The sequence below is a fragment of the Cygnus olor genome, chromosome 8, assembly GCF_009769625.2.
Source record: "Cygnus olor isolate bCygOlo1 chromosome 8, bCygOlo1.pri.v2, whole genome shotgun sequence".
Lineage (NCBI taxonomy): Eukaryota > Metazoa > Chordata > Aves > Anseriformes > Anatidae > Cygnus > Cygnus olor.
The window spans coordinates 32280913-32296551 of NC_049176.1; the positions used below are offsets into that span (position 1 = coordinate 32280913).

At 53.0% G+C, this 15639-nt stretch overlaps 1 protein-coding gene across 4 annotated transcripts in view; it reads right to left on the reverse strand.

Moving 5' to 3' along the window:
• NEGR1 (neuronal growth regulator 1) overlaps window positions 1–15427 on the reverse strand; it is a 270020-nt gene extending 254593 nt beyond the window's left edge. For 2 of the 4 annotated variants that reach the window (XR_005821905.1, XR_005821906.1), the window contains exon 1: window positions 15214–15426. Coding sequence is in view for 2 of the 4 variants with exons in the window: in XM_040564961.1 (XP_040420895.1) it covers window positions 15214–15383 (170 nt within the window). In the remaining 2 variants the exon portion in view is untranslated. Of the gene's footprint in view, window positions 1–15213 lie in introns of all 4 variants that reach the window. The other 2 variants (XM_040564961.1, XM_040564962.1) reach the window with 2 other exon arrangements.
• Between the last annotated feature and the right edge of the window lie 212 nt (window positions 15428–15639).

Consider the following 15639-nt stretch of genomic DNA (forward strand, 5'->3'; position numbering starts at 1 on the left):
TAAATTAAGTCCTGGCCACGTGCAAGACTACACTAAAAAAAAAAAAAAAGAAAGAAAATGTAACCGCGACAAAAACTGTATTTCCTTCTCTCTTCTTCTGCTATTTAATAGTCTCCGAATGGAAAGTCTAGTACAATTTTCTAGTCCAATTGTTCCAGCCAGGGGGAAAATTGCTCATCATAATTAGGCTGCTTTCATAACGTATCTACTCATCGCCCAGGCTCCTGCGAACGTGACCACGCACCGCACCTGCGGGTTGGTGCCCACGCCCCGACCATCAGTTATTTCCCCACAATCTCCTCCGCTCTCTCCCGACCCTGGTCTCGCTCCGTACGTGTGTGCAGGGCTCGGGCCACGGGCCCAGGCAGAAAGCCGAGCTGAGGAACTGCAGGGGGACACACGGAGACGCTCGTCTGCTTGTCACGGCCCTGGGCTCGGCCGTGGGCGCTGCGCGGCTCGGGGCGCTCCCGGAGAGAGCCCTGCACCCGGCCTGCCCCCCGGCCAGCCCGGCACGACGCTCACTGCACGGGTACTTCCAGTGAGGCTTTTCCGCAAGGTGAACAACTTTTGCGGGCTTACTTCAACGTTTACCTTGGAAGGCCGATGGGATCCTCACAAGTGACTTCAGAGAGGACACACAGCCGGCAGCTCTAGCACCAGAGCACTCCTCCATGCCCCGCCTGCACCTCGGCACCAAGCGGGGTGCCGCCCGTCCCGTGGCGCACGGCTGGCCGCGCCGGGGTAACTGCTGACCACAGCAAGGCGATCCAGCTGGCCCCAGAATTCAGGGGACCCCTGACCTGTAACAGCAGACCTGTGCCGCGCCATCAAGAGCTTTCAGTCAGGTCTTCATCTTAAGATACCTTGACGATTTCTGGTACCTTTCACAGAACTGCAGACTTGCCGTGTCTGGTATATCGATGACTTGTCGGCTGGGGACGCAGCAGCCCCCGGGCACCACGGGCTCATGGCTCGCGCCACCAGGAGGAGCAGAGAGGCGCAGGGAAGCACTGGCGCTGTCTTCTGATGGTCATCCACCCCCTGGGCAGCAGGGAAGGGCATGGCTGTTTTAGAAAACAGTACTATGAGGCTAAAGAATGAACAAAAGAACAAAGGGCTCCTCTCCACGAGAGCCCTGACAAGTGCCAGGTGAACGTTTTGCTGGTAGATGAATCTTCAGTTTTGGAAGCGTGGGTTTCCAAAATCCCGGAGGGCAATAGTCATGTAGGTGTTGGAACTGGGTGCTGATATTCTGATTTCCAGCTGAAATGTCTAATCAACAGTTTATTTCATGGCCCCTCTTTCTCCAGAAACAGCTCCAACGGATTTCCAGACTTAGTGAGGTACGATGCAATTCAACACACCAACACATTCTGAAGGATTTTCTAAATTATTTGGACGGCGCGTGCCATGATTCCCAAACCATTATGTAAATTTACACCCTGAAATGCATTACTAAAAAATCCTGATTAAAGTAACTTGAACAGTAAAGGTCAGAATTTTCTTTGTGGAAGGGAAACTATCCTTTCTATAGCAGAGATAAGCAAGGTAGCTTTAACACGTTGTTACACGCCATACTTAAAAGATTTTGAAGACTGGAATGGCATCCTCCAACCTCTGCCCACAGAACCTAAAAATCTAGTCACACACCATAAAACGAGAACTGCCATATGAGAGAAGCTCTATACAGCAAATACCTTAGACTAATCAACTTATTTTTGACTGTTTATAGTAGCATTTCAGTGACATTTTAAATATTTCATTTTAGATTTACTTGTAATTTTCATTCAAGTCAGTTATTAACAATATAACACTGCTGCAGTGGGAGCGTGATTAGAAGTCAGAAAGTGGCCTGGTGAGTCCAATCATAAAAAGAGTGTCTTAAGAGCTGCAATACAATTTAACTTATATCAAGATGACCTAAAGTAGTAGTTAGCGAAACACTTCAACATTTCTATAAATATAACAAATTTGAGAAGTATGCAATTTTGTCAGTTTACTGATTTAATTGCTATGGTAAACGCATAATATTCAAGATAATTATGACATGACACATCAAGATAAGTGCATACGTAGTTTTTAATGCATTAACTTATAATTCTTTAATATACCATCAAATTGAAAAAGAATAAATACTGTACACATCCATGTTTCAATATTATATTATTATGTATTATTTGGTTCTGTAAGCAACACACAAACATGCAAAAACATTGCATTTTTGACTCTCACTAGGCATGAGATTTTTCATCACAGCTTAGTTATGCACTGTAACAGATGACTCAATACTTCATAAGCACAGATTCTAAAATAAGTCAATTTAATAACGTAAGTCCTTTCTGAGACCTTCATATACAGCTGTGCTCATTTTTTAACTAATTTAGTTCATCTGATTCAAATCCCTCATTAAAAACTGCTATATTATGACGGTCAGAAACAGAATAACTGCAATAATTGCTTTTAGACCTGATAGAGTTTCCAATTTTAAATCCTGTTTTAAAGAAGGCTGGGTTCATTCATATCGTAGAAAAGACCTCAGCCTTTCAGGCTTTGTGACACAGTAGACAAACACAGAAGACTACTTTTATTTCTCTGTTTATTTTTGCCAAGGCATAGATACCTCTGGCCACCTTTGAAAAACTCTTGATACCACAGTTCAGGATTATTAAATTATTTTGGGATTTCACTCCCCAAATCAGTCAGTCTCCTGAAGATGGTAAGCATTCATGGTCTGGTACAACCCCACCGGTAATTCACCTCAAAGTGTGCTGACACCGTTCAAGTTCTTCTAGGACCACTTCCCAATTTCTGTTACAATTAAGCTAAAGGAGAGTCTCATCAACCTAAAAATCTGGTATAGCATGTCTTGTAACTCCTGCTCCTTCAGCTTACCTCCTGTTAAACGCAAGGAACCAAAAACAATCAGTAGAAAACGCTACATGAGGACAAGTTGGGGCACACAGGTAAGTCAACACACCTTTGAGAATTAAGAAGCCGCCAACGGGCTCTCCGCAAGCCCTGCCACTTCCATGCCTACCCTTGGCTAACCCCCGTCTCGCTCCCAGCACCGCAGCGGCCATCCTGTCCCCACGCACAGGCACCACGGGCTGTGCCTGGGCACCACCACGGCAGCAGAGCCCGGCCCTGCCTGGCCAGCACCATGTGCTGCACCTCCAGATGAAGGAGGACGAAGTCTCCTGCTCCCCGTGCCGTGGCGTAACACCGGCCACTGCCACCATCGCCTTGCAGTCAGAAACCCACAGCTCCGTGCGACTGCTGATTGCTGTTGTCTTCTCTGCCCTTCAGTGCTGCGTGTCCTGAACAGGCAGAAAAGCCTCCATGGAAATCGAGCATCCTTTGATTCTTCACCTGAGGCACCTACACCTCTGCCGTTCTCCCTCACACTCGTGGGTGATGGCAAGGACGTTCTCCTCCTCCTCTGGTGTCAGAAAGAATTCTTGACCTTTATTCAGCCAATTCGGAGAAAATTCACAGCGTTTTACATCTTGCTGAGTCCTCATTGCAGTACAGCCCATCCGTTTGGGCTTCACAGTGGGCTTTACCTGTGTGAGCCCATTGCAGGGGCCAGGAAGCACGGAAGTGAAGGATGCTGAGGCAGGGAGGCACTGTGGGCACCGGTCTCTCTCGCAGGAATCTCAGCGCTCACGGGTCCAAAGCTACCCAAGCAGAAGCCCACAGAGGCACTGGGTATTACAGCCTCCACCGGGAAGGGCTGAGGCAAGGACCGTGGTTCTAAAATCCAGCACCAGCTGTGACAAGTGCTGTTCACAACCAATCCAGCACAGCATTTCTCCTAGCGCAGACTTCACTCTGCGCACGCACCCGGACGGCACCAGCAGCCCTCCCAGTTCCTACACGCACCAGAGCATCACAGTAGTTCCCAACCGTCAGCACAGGACAGGCCGCTCTGTAGCATACAGCACAGAGTAGCTGATCTGATAAGAAATTTCAGCAGTAACAATATACACTTTATTTCGAACTGTGTCACACAACACAAAAGTGCGCTTATCCCCAGACTGCAATGTATCACTTACTTAAAATATTGGCTTCAATATTTAACATTTTCATTTTTCTGTCACACGTTTACAGCTCTACTTTAAAATTAAGTGACACCACAATTTATCAAACGCTAAGGTTATGTCGGAGCTCCTGTGTCAAGCTGAACGTTTTCAGTGGGTAGCACTCACAGTCATGAAGAATGGGCAAACACGGTGTGCTAAGTTACCCTCTCCCCCATTAAACTTCTTTCAGATAATTAAAAACCAGCAAATTGGGATTACAGTGGTTGAACACCAAGGTACAGGAGCTGCGTCCCCAGAGCACTGCGTCCCAGGCAGGTCCTCGCGCGCAGCTCGCAGCAGCACCGCTCCTTGGCTGCGGCTGCAATGGATCGCGGCGCCAAGCACACGCTGCGCCAAGCACACGCTGCGCAGTTTCGATAGGTTTTCCCCTTTTGGTGGAGGAGCGTCCACCCACCGATTATTAATAACCACTACAAGCTTTCCAGGCTAGCGTGAGCTCAAGAAGAAATATCAGAGAACACCCCGCGCTGCCACCGAACCTCCGCCCTGCCGGACCCGCCTGGCTGGGGAGCCGGGAACGCCCGCGGACCTGGTGCTACGCAGGGTGAGGCTGTTGTGGAGCAAACACCCTTTCGGCTGGCACAGCCTTCCCGAGTGCTTTTGCTGTTACCAGGTCTCTTATTTCGAAAGAGAGTAAAATTGGCTGGATTAAATAAACCAGAAATTGCAGAGAGCAATCACACATTGCTTATCTTCTAGAGAAGGCCTCGTGCTCCTGTTCCCACGGGAATGAAGTGCTCCAACACGTTGTCTCCGCAAACCTTCACCGCTGTTATTAAAACCCAGAACTAGTGAAATGGAGGTAAAAGCTCTTTCATAGATATTTCAGCACTGCAGCAGGCTTATTAAAACATGCTAAAAAAATTATTGAAGAGTTTTCACACAAGGGTCATACTGGACTACCCACTTCGATTTTAAATGCACTCAGCTGCACCAGGAACCTTATTCTTCCACTTACAAAGCGTACTGGAACACGTACCACTTTCTACAACAGGTCAGGAAGACAAGTGGAAGAGAAAGTTCTAGGCAGTGAGCATCGACAAGCAGAAAGAGTGGGGGAAAAAAGGGGAAAAAATGGTTTAGCAAAATCCTGCCTCACTTACTCCAGCAGAAATTGTGTTTAACAGCAGCACAGCACAACCCCCTCCACCATTCCCTCCCGCGTTGGCAGGGCACCTCCCCTCGCTGGCAGCGCCGCGAGCACCCAGCATCCTTCCCCAGGTGGGGGGACAGCCAGCACAGGCGCCGCGGGGAGCTCCCTCCTGCCTGAGCTCGCCCTAAGGTACAGCTGGAGACGTGAGGAATGCCCTCCAATTTAATCGTTAAGAGAAACTATCAACCTCTACACCAAATTAACAGCTTTAATATAAAAGCCCAGTACTACGTCTATAAAAAACAAACAAAAGAACCCTACACGCGCCTGTGTATCTGTATATCTATTACCTTAGCCAGAAATCACACCGTCGTACTGAAGGGTTTTCCCGTGAGAGAACAGCTGCCCGGTGGATGGCCAAGCACCTTCTCAGGAAGCACCGGCAAGGTACCCACACGAACACCTGAAGACACCCACGCGGCGGCCCGGGGCTGGCTGCCAGGCCTGGGGAGGAAGGGGCAGGCAGCAGCACGGGGCCGAGTCCTGCCGGCACCAGCCCTGCCTCCCGGGGCAGCTGCGGACATCCGCTGCTGGGGCGAGGCGGGACGCCACCACGATTTCTTTTTGCATGCTCACATACGCCTTAATCGTGTTAAATCAACAAGAACTTGGTTTGAAACTTCTTCCCTTCTTCAATCGTGTTTTCCTTGGAGAGAACTGCCTTCAGTGTCACTCCTGCTTAATTGAGCACGGCGAATCTGTAGCTGGTAGCAAAGCCTCTGTGCCTCTAGATGAGGTTTACAGAAGCTACCATCTCCGTTCAGTAAGAAACACAAGTGTGGGTTTGGAGCCTTGTTTTCTTCTCTAGCTGGTTACTTACCACACTCAGGTGGGGCAGCTTCCTGCCGGTTCCCACTGCCCACCTCTCGCGAGCACCCCAGCACCTCTCCGCCCTGCGCACCACCCATGTCCGCGGCGCTGGAGCTCCTGCCCGCGACGTGCCCTAGGGAGCCCCATCCCCTCTGCACCTAACGGCACATGAAGCAAGCCTGAAAGTCGTGCGCTGCAACACGAGAAGCCTTCAGTCCCTCCCGAGGAAACCAGGGCCAAGGGCCTGCATCGCCTTCCCCCACGTAGAATAAACCCGGCAGGCGTCCTCGCCCCGCGAAAGGCGGGTGGTCAGGAAGGGAGCACTTGGTTCTCGAGTGCAGTTCCATGACGGTGAATCAAACCCAGTTTAAAAACATTTTTAACACGAATCCAGTGAAGTATCAAAGGCATACAACTGTACAGTAAATTATGTATGCCTATGTTTTGTAGAGGGAATAAGGTTCCTGCATACTTTTGACAGAATTGCGTTATGTGAATTTAACAGGCGTATCACAGTGCTATACTGAAGTGGACAGATATCTTATTCCTGTATATTTAAATAAACATAGAAAAAATCCAGCCTGCTGTACATAAATATATATAATTTCCTTCATTTACACTGACGTTTGCATAAGAAAAATTACAGGAGATTTCTGCAAGAAGTATTGTATGTTAATTAGATTTTCCAAGACAAAACTGATACCGCTAACAGTTGGATACTCTCTTTGTTTCAATTATGCATGACTAATGATAGCTGTTTGGCTGTCTGACCACCAGATTGTCTGCTGTTGCCAAGGGAAAATCTTTTAAAATAGATTGACAGCTTTTCTGTTATAAAACAGAGCATGTTCTAGCTCATCTCATATTTTTGAAAGAGCTTTGCAGGTATAAAAATCCAAACTTTGTCTGTGCACAGTGACATAATCCTTCCACCCTGGCATATACGTCCGCAACCACCCAAGACAGACACAATATAAGCTTGAAGATGCTCAGAAACTGCAGAATCACCACTAGCAGTTAAAGCAGCCAAACCTCAGGTTGAACTCAGTGCTGGGACACGCTGACCGTCAAATCTCTACCGGCTTCGTAAGTAATGCACTGTGCAAAACCAGAGCCACAGCTAGAGCTACTGCAGACACCTGCAGCTCCACGTGCAGCTCTGCGTATGAAAGAACTACAGAAGAGTACCAGGAAACACTACTGGGAGGGCTGATCATTTTACCGGGCCTATCTTCCACGTTCACCTGCACGAAAACGCAGCGCACTAACGAAGCCAGCCTGTGCTAGGGTCTCTGACAACTGTAATATTGGAAAGGAATTGTGCATCTGGTTAGAGGAGGACATGTTTTTTCTGCAGAGTTGAAGACCAGCAGATAGCTCAGTAGTTCCTGGTACGGTAGCGCCGAGGCGTGAGGTGCTTGGTACGGCTGTGCAGGACGCCGGGGCACAGCAGCCCCGCAGCGCGAGGAGAGCAGCGCTCACCCGGCCCCTGCCAGGCTGCACACCGGGGTTTTCCCTGGGGGTGTCCCTGCACACCCGCCTCGCACACCCGGCCATGCCGTGGGTGTCCCTGCACACGCACCTCGCACGCCCAGCCATGCCGTGGGTGTCCCTGCACACCCAGCCATGCCGTGGGTGCGATCACACACCCACAGACAAATGCAGAGGAGGGACTGCCCTGGTTGCCTATAACTTAAATAAGCACATCCCTGCATTAGCATGAACCTTGAACTGATGTCTGCGTTGAGTTGGGGAAAATTTACAAATTCGTAGTTACTTCCTCTGCTGTAAGTGGGACCTTTCTGTTCTCACAAGTACGTGGATTTCGTACTGATCATCTCTTCTCAAAGGCTGAATGAGAGCCAGAACCAAAAAGGACTCCGAAGACTACCCCCACCTCTGCCAGCAGGCAGAGCCTTAACAGAGGGTTATTTAACAAAAAATTCTCCCCGTGTTCCTCATGAGGAATAGCACTCCCATAGGGAGACAAAGGTTTGTCTTTCCTCCTTGCCCTTCCAGACAGTTTTGATGCACAGCTGAAGCAGGGTGAGGCAGCCCTCAGCACCGGCCCAGCCGCCCATGATGAGCGCCTGCCCCAGACGGAGCCGTGAGCCGCCTGCTGCTGCCACTGCCACCTGCGACACCTCGCTGAGCTGGGCCAGAGCCGCAGCCGGGCGAGCAACCCGCCCCGGCCCCTCACAGCCGCTGCCTGCACCTCCCCGCGGCTGAGGGGGCCGTGAGGGGGCCGTGAGGCCTGTGGCCGACCCGTCCCTGCCCTGCGCCACACAGGGTGCGGGGACAGGCTCCCACCAACGGCCGGGGCTCAGGAAGCCTTCACAGAATCCCCAAAGGGCTTGGCTTCAAAGGGGCCTCACAGATCGTCTCGTTCACACCCCTGCCACGGGGGGTTAGAGCAGCAGCGGCAGCGCCAGCATCACCGACTTCTCTCTTCTAGTTCTGTTACCACACGCAGGTGGGCCCAAGAGAGGGCGAGAACGCCTTTGAAAGGACGGCCTGCCACGTTAAAATAGTTTAATGCACTTCCAACACTGCAGGGCACTACAACGCACCACGAGCAGGGAGCACTACCGATGGCAGTGCTCGGGAGCGTCGCTGGGCCCTGCCCGGCTGCAGAGCAGCGGCACCGGAGCCGACATCCGGAACGCACCCGCGTTCACGCGTGGAGTATAAGCCCCTCCGTACCATCAATCCGCACACGCCTCTAGAACGCTGAAATGTCTCCAGAGTGGTTCCCCGAGCCTGCTGCAGCGCAGGTTTGAGTTTCCAAGCACAGCGTTGGGTCAGATTTCTGCCAGGAGAGACAGCGCTGAGCCAACTCCGCTTGCTGCTGGTGGCCCATGGAACGAGGCGGCTGAACCCGCGGCTTGCTGCCCTGGGCCAGAGGCTGCGGTCACCTCTTGTGCAGGATGACAAAAAGAAAGGAAATTAAGTCCGCTTTTTCCTCCATCGAATGGCTCTTTGGAACAAATTCCTTTTTCATTCCTTACTGATTCCTCGTTTTATTGTTTCCTCTGTGTAACATCTGAAACATTCGCAATGGTTTAAAACGATAAATTATTTTAATTTACTCTGAATTTATTTATTTTAACTGCATGGATGAGAGGCAAGTGCCATAATATGCTTATTTAGTAATTGGTAGAGATTTGGAACATGCAAGTCTTTCCCAAACACCAACCTAATTTTACAGGGGTGTGTGCGCACCTCAGTCTACACATAACACAGCAATATTTCAGAGAAACGGGAACAAAGCTTCACACAGCCAAATAATTTATGATCCTGAACTGCAGAGGAATACCTGAGTATGGAAGTCAAGAAATGTACCTTCTGAAATCATAAAGGAAAGAGGATTTCTTTTTATATTTATTACACCACCTATCCCCCAAAGACAAATCTGCATTTATACATGCTTGCACACAACTGTATTCAACACTGGTGTATGGACATGCATCAGAGGGACTGTAACGTTAGAATACGTATAGTCTCTTAATATTTAAATATGCCATACACACTTGATAGGCTTCCGTTATTCAAACTGCGAAACTGTCATTCCAAATGCCCACTTCTCAGTAACGTGAATGACAGCAGATGGAGGACGTTTTGTAGACGTGTCACCAGCTTTCCGTGACCATTGCTGCTCCTTCGGCAAAGACCATTTGCTATGAAGGACAGCTCTTGTGGGAAGAGAAGGCAAAAGCGACACTGAACTCCCAAGCCCAACAGTCACTACCCCGCACTCAGCAACTTAGACCGGAATTAGGCACCCACAGCCCTCCCCTGAGGACCTGAACAGCTTCGGAGTGAGAGCCTGCCTGACCTCCCGCCTGACACAGGCGCCTGAGCCACACGGGCACCTTCACCGACCTGGCCGAGGACGGGAGGTGTTCCCCAGGACCACTGAAGCGCGAGTCTGTGGGACTCGCGGCTCCAGGAGTACTGGCAAGGAGCCCCCCCACAAGAGAATCTCTGCTGACGACCACAAACCTCTAGTTGCATTCTTGAATGCCCACAGCCAGGGGAAGCAGAATCAGGAACTGGAAGCGGTCCCAGGAAGGTTTCGTTTGGCCAGGGCTCCCCTGCGCCTGCGGTCAGACACCGGTGTACCCTCCTGGGAAAGGGGAAGCCTGGACTGGAAACCAGGATGTCTGCAAAGCCAGAGAAGCTGGAGACGTGGGCTAGGATGCTGCTGCTGCCAACCTGCTCTTGCCAAAACAGAATCCGTCCCCATACCAGACTGATTTCAAAGTGGCTCAAACACGGCCATTACCCGCATCCAGAGGGAAAGCAAGAGGGCAGCAAACGGTGATAAAGAAATCAGTGAGCTTGACAGCGATTAACACGCCTCAAAGCATGTTTACAGGACAGAAAGCTGCAACTCCTTGCTTCGTAAAGCCTGTGCTGCAATGCTGTGACACCTCGCCTCCGGACACAAGCTTGGGAGGGACTTGAGAGGTGTTTACGGTAAATGAATTCATTTCCTTTCCTAGAATTTATTTCATTTTCTGTGATGACTCCTTTATACGCAGCTTCACACCCCGGCCTAGTGTATAATTTCTCATTTATTTATCAGAGAATAGCCAGCACGCAGGAACTCACTTTTCAGTAACGGCACTGTGCATCCACGAAAACAGCAACAACAAAAAAAGAAAACCAAAAACGAATCTAGGACCTGAACCTTACGTAAGAAAACAAGAGCCACTCCAAATATTCGGTCATACCAAATGTTCATGACGCCTCCTTTTGGTGACCCCCAGTGCCCGGGGCTGTTCCCCTCCAGGTGCAGAACAACCCAACACCTCTCCCCGCCGAGCTGCACGGGGCTCCTGGCAGCCCGCTTCTCCAGCCTGTGAGGTCCCTCGGGACGGCTGCACGACCTCCTGGCCTGGCAGCCGCTGCTCCCGCGTGCTGTCACCTGCAGCCCTGCTGAGGGGCACTGCCCCATCACGCAGCCCACGAAGACGTTAAACAGGAGCGGACCCAGCGCTGACGCCCGGGGTACACCGCTAGTTCCTGGCCCCCGCCCAGCCTGACCAGCACCCTCTGGGCACGGCCCTTCAGCCAGTTCCCGACCCACCTCGCTGCCTGCCCATCCAGCCCACGCTTCCACAGCTTGTCTGTGAGCACCTTACGGGGGACGGTGTCAAGGGATTCACCCGGAGCAGCTTAGCACAGCCCTCCTGTGCTACCTGTTAGTTCACGTGTTTGACAGCTACCCCGGGGTGCTGAGGCAGGGGAGAGCGTGACCGCACGCTACCTGGACCCGAAACACTCAGCGGTGGAGAGGAAAGCAGCAAAGCTACATACAGAGAACTTCAAATTTAGGAAATAAATAATTAAAAAAAGGCACAAACCTCCTGACCTATGACCAGAAAAAAATCCTCTACCATAATCACCCTTCTCAGGTGACCGTTGGCTGCTTAAATCTGAGGCCCAATTCACCCGGGGCGGCAAAAGAGACTACTGTTGGCAAAAACGACACGGGTGAAGCTCAATCTGCCCGTTAACGAGGCTGACCTGGAATTTCTCTCCGGTCTCCCCAGCCAGGTTTGAAAAGAACCTGGTTCCCCAGCGCCAGGCGCGGCAGAGCCCGGCCACCGCTGCCATGCCGGGAGGGGAGCACAGAGCCCTCGGGAGCCTTGACCCAGCTGACTGAGGCTTCAGCCTTTACAGTGAATAATCCACACCACTCAACGTATTCCACAGCATGCATTTAATAAATTACTCCATAATCGCACAGCAGTGAGAAGTCTGTTGTTTTTAAAATGTGTCAAATTTAACACTTAATTTCCTGCGATTGCACAACATGAAAGAACTACCAGGTACACTAGCTTTTATCAGCCATGAGCTATAGAAACATCAAGTGCAGGAAAAGAGGCTGCTTGTTCCAGAAAGCCATTTTGATCATCCTCAGATTTGTACCTTTAGGTATTCTAATTCTAAGCGGGATCTGTTTATGCATCGCAGACAGGTAAATAGGAGCTGTTAGTAACCAAACACGATTCTCTTGGGTCTGTGAAGCCACGAGGGCCACACGCACAGCTCGGCCAGAGCCCAGGGACCGCCAGCCCGGGCACCAGTGTGCCCTCACCTCCAGGGGCAGGGGGCCCTCACTGCAACCCCAGGGCAGGCGGAGGTGGCCTTGGCCCCCCGAGCAGCGAGGCCTCAGCCACAGCCCCGCAGGAACGAAGCCGTCACCCAGGCTGCTCTCAGCCGCCCGCTCCGCGTTTGTCACCTCCCTTACGTCACCGCTCTTCCCCAGCTGCTGCCGGTGTTGTCGGTGCTCCAGAGACATCGCGAACCGAGGGTGATCCCCCTCTTCGCGGGAGGTCTTTGAAAGGGTCACCAGAGTAATCCGGTTCTGAAAAGACGGTCTGCTGGCTGCACTCCTAGCAATTTACCACGTAGCAATCCATTGTTTTAATAAAAACATTTTTACAACTTCCTCTCTCCTTCCTCATGACTTCTCGTTAAATCTTAGGCAATTACCCGGGAAGAATACGGAGCAGGTGCAGGGCAGAATTTATACTTCTGAAAACAAGCGGTTTCCTAAAACTATTTTGTCGTACAAAGCAACTGCATGACAGGCAACGTTCCTTAAAATTTCAATAACCGGTAAAACAAATAGCGTTGGGACAGCATGGACTGAAAACAAACAAAAAGACAGTTTTTAATTATTCAGGCTACAGAAAGAGCTCATCATCAGAAAGAACACCTTGCATAAGGACGGATTTTCCTCAGAGTCATTCACGAGAGGCTTTCCCTGGCAAACACCGCCCTGGCCCTCTGAAGGAGCTCGGCCCGCCCGCACCGCCGCCTGCCACGGGGAGCTGGGCGCACCTCGGCGGTGCCACGAGGACGTGACGCCGGTGCTGCGTGGGCTCGACAGGTTAACTGTTGTAAGGCGAGGGATACGCACGATTTACGTGCTTTGTGTTAACACGTGGAAGCTTTACCTGGAAACCTCTGCCCTTAAAGGAGGTGTTAGTCCTCGTTTTCAGTAAAGATGAGGGAAAGCGGTCACGAGGACTGAGGCTGGGGCTTGGCACGTCCAGCCTCCCACGGTGTTCACTGGGAGGTGCCACGCGCTCCCGGCCCTCACTTTTTGGCTCGCAGCAAGGCACATGGGCAGAGGCCTGACGCAGGCGGCCGGCCGCGTCCCCGCGGGGCGCAGAGCCCACCGCAGGGGTCGGCACACAGCCGAGGGCACCGCGCGGGATGCACCCGGTCAGGGGGGTGCGTGTAAACGCAAACGTGCGTCTCGTAAATCACCGCGATCTTCTTTCGGCCAGCAAAACGCTGACTCAAAGCCACGTGAATTGCTCCCCTTTTCTAGCATTAATTATTGAAGCAAGAACGCCAGACGCTTTAAGCGGAGCGCTGCGCGATCTGTAATAGGTAAGGAGGTGACTTTCCAAAGCCCTCATTGCCGGAGAGCAGCGAGGAGCGGAGAAGCCGGCGCCGAGGGGTGAATCAACACATGGCAGCAGGAAGGCACCGATGGCCATCTTGCAGTAGGAGGCAGGGACCTACTGCACGCAGCCAACTTCGGATGCTGCAGCGTACAGAAACCGAGAGGAGCTAAATCCAGAGGGCTACAGAGCTGGAAGAAAACACTCCTCTTTTAACTCCTAAACTGCTTTATCCAGCTCACCAGAATTTGCATCTAAACAAACGGCCAGCTCCCAGTAACGAGGATACTAATAGCATTTCTTCTCCTACGTATTTAAACGTGTTAAGTTGCAGAGATCCGGTGAGGAAGAACTCAGGAGGAGCAGCGCCGATGCGCGCCCCGAGGTACAAAACGAGCAGCTCTGCCCATCTCCCGTCCTCTCTTTGGAAGGTGCCTTCCTGTAGGCATCCTACACTCCCCCTTCAAGTTGCATTCCCAGCTGAAAACAAAACAAGCTGCTATTTGAAAGAAAGCCTATGAAAGGCGTAAGAAATGAAAGAAATTAATCACAGAGCAAGAGAACGAAAAAACACCACCACCCAGATACAACCCCCATGTTATTTCACCACCTAATTGCTTCGTTCCAGAGTTAAGCAGCAATGTTCATGCTCCCTTTAACACCGGCTCTTCACAAAACAGATATTGTCCCCCGCTTGTGAGACAGCAGCGATGCTTTAATCTTAAAGCTCTAATTTCATTTATGTAACCTATCCAGCGGCACAGACGCTGAGCTTCAGACGCTATCCTAGGCCTAGGAAACTGCATGTATTCCAGCGGAAAGCCACCAAGCAGAAACCTTTAGAGCACCTGTACAACGTCTGAATAAGGTGGTTCTAAACATACGTTCGTTTACGTCCTAAAAACGTTCAGTACTGGCTGAGCACCTGAGCGCCTGCCAACTCACCGAGTTACCTTCTGCGCAACCTTTAAATCTGAAGCAGCGCAAGTAAGGCAGACTTATTTCTGTATTTCCCTCGTTCCCTGATTCCTTATACAGGAAGCACGAGGACTTCAGGACACCTCAAAATACGGAGGCGTACGTACAACACACTCGTCAGCAGCTCTACACAGACATCTGCTGTATTTTCCGTAGCTACTACACCAGAGGCAGGCGGACCGGCTCCGCGGCGATTCCAAACTCCTACCGAAAACACCTCCTGCGCTATTTCTCATCGCGTTGCGGAGTCGCTAAGGCGCCCCGCGGCCGGGGAGCCGAGGGGCAGGCACGGCACCGAGCGCAGCCCAGCCGCGTGCCCGGGCCCCGCGCTCCTCCGGCGGAACGGGACCGCCGCGACCGCGCTCAAAACCCGGGGCAGACGCGGGTTTGCGTAACTACAGCACCGCGCTGCGAAAGTACAAATAAAAGTTCGGGCCGGCAAAGATAACGGTGCCCGCGGGGCTCGGGGCGCGCCGGGGCCGGGCCGGCGGCTCCGCGCTGCGCCGCGGCGGCAGCGGGCGGCACCGGGCCGGGGGGCGCGGGGCCGGGCCCGTCCCGGTACCGCCGCCGCCGCCCTGCCCCGCCGAGCCGCCGGGACGGGGCCGGGGGCGCCGCTCCGCCGCCGCCCCACCTCGCGCCGAGCGCCCCGGGTCGCGGCGCCCGGCGCCCTCCCCCCGCCGGGACCCCCCGGCCGGTCCCGGGGCCCCGCGCCCGCTCTCCCCCCGCCGCCGCCGCCGCCTACCTCAGCACGGCCGTGTCCCCCTTCCGCACCACCAGGCTGTCCGCGGCCGCCCCGGGGAAGTCCCCGCCCGGCGCGGCGATGCGCCCGGGGGGCAGGAGGCAGCAGAGGCCGAGCAGCACGGCCGCCAGCCGCTGGTGGGAGCCCCCGGCGCCCCGCACCAGCGGCGCCATCTCCGCGCCGCTCCGCGCCGCTGCCCCTGGGCCCGGCGGCGGCCGAGCGCTGCCCCCGGCGGCGGCGGCCCCTGGCTGCTGCCCGCGGTCGGCGGCCGAGCGCGGCGCGTGGCTGCTCCCGGGCGGCCGCCGCGGCATCTAGCGAGGAGGGCAGCGCGCCCGCTCTGCGCTCTGCGCTCTGCGCGCCGCGGCGGCGGCGGGCGGCCCCCGGGCTGCCGGCGCGTTGCCATGCAGCCGTTTCCCCGGCAACCGGCCT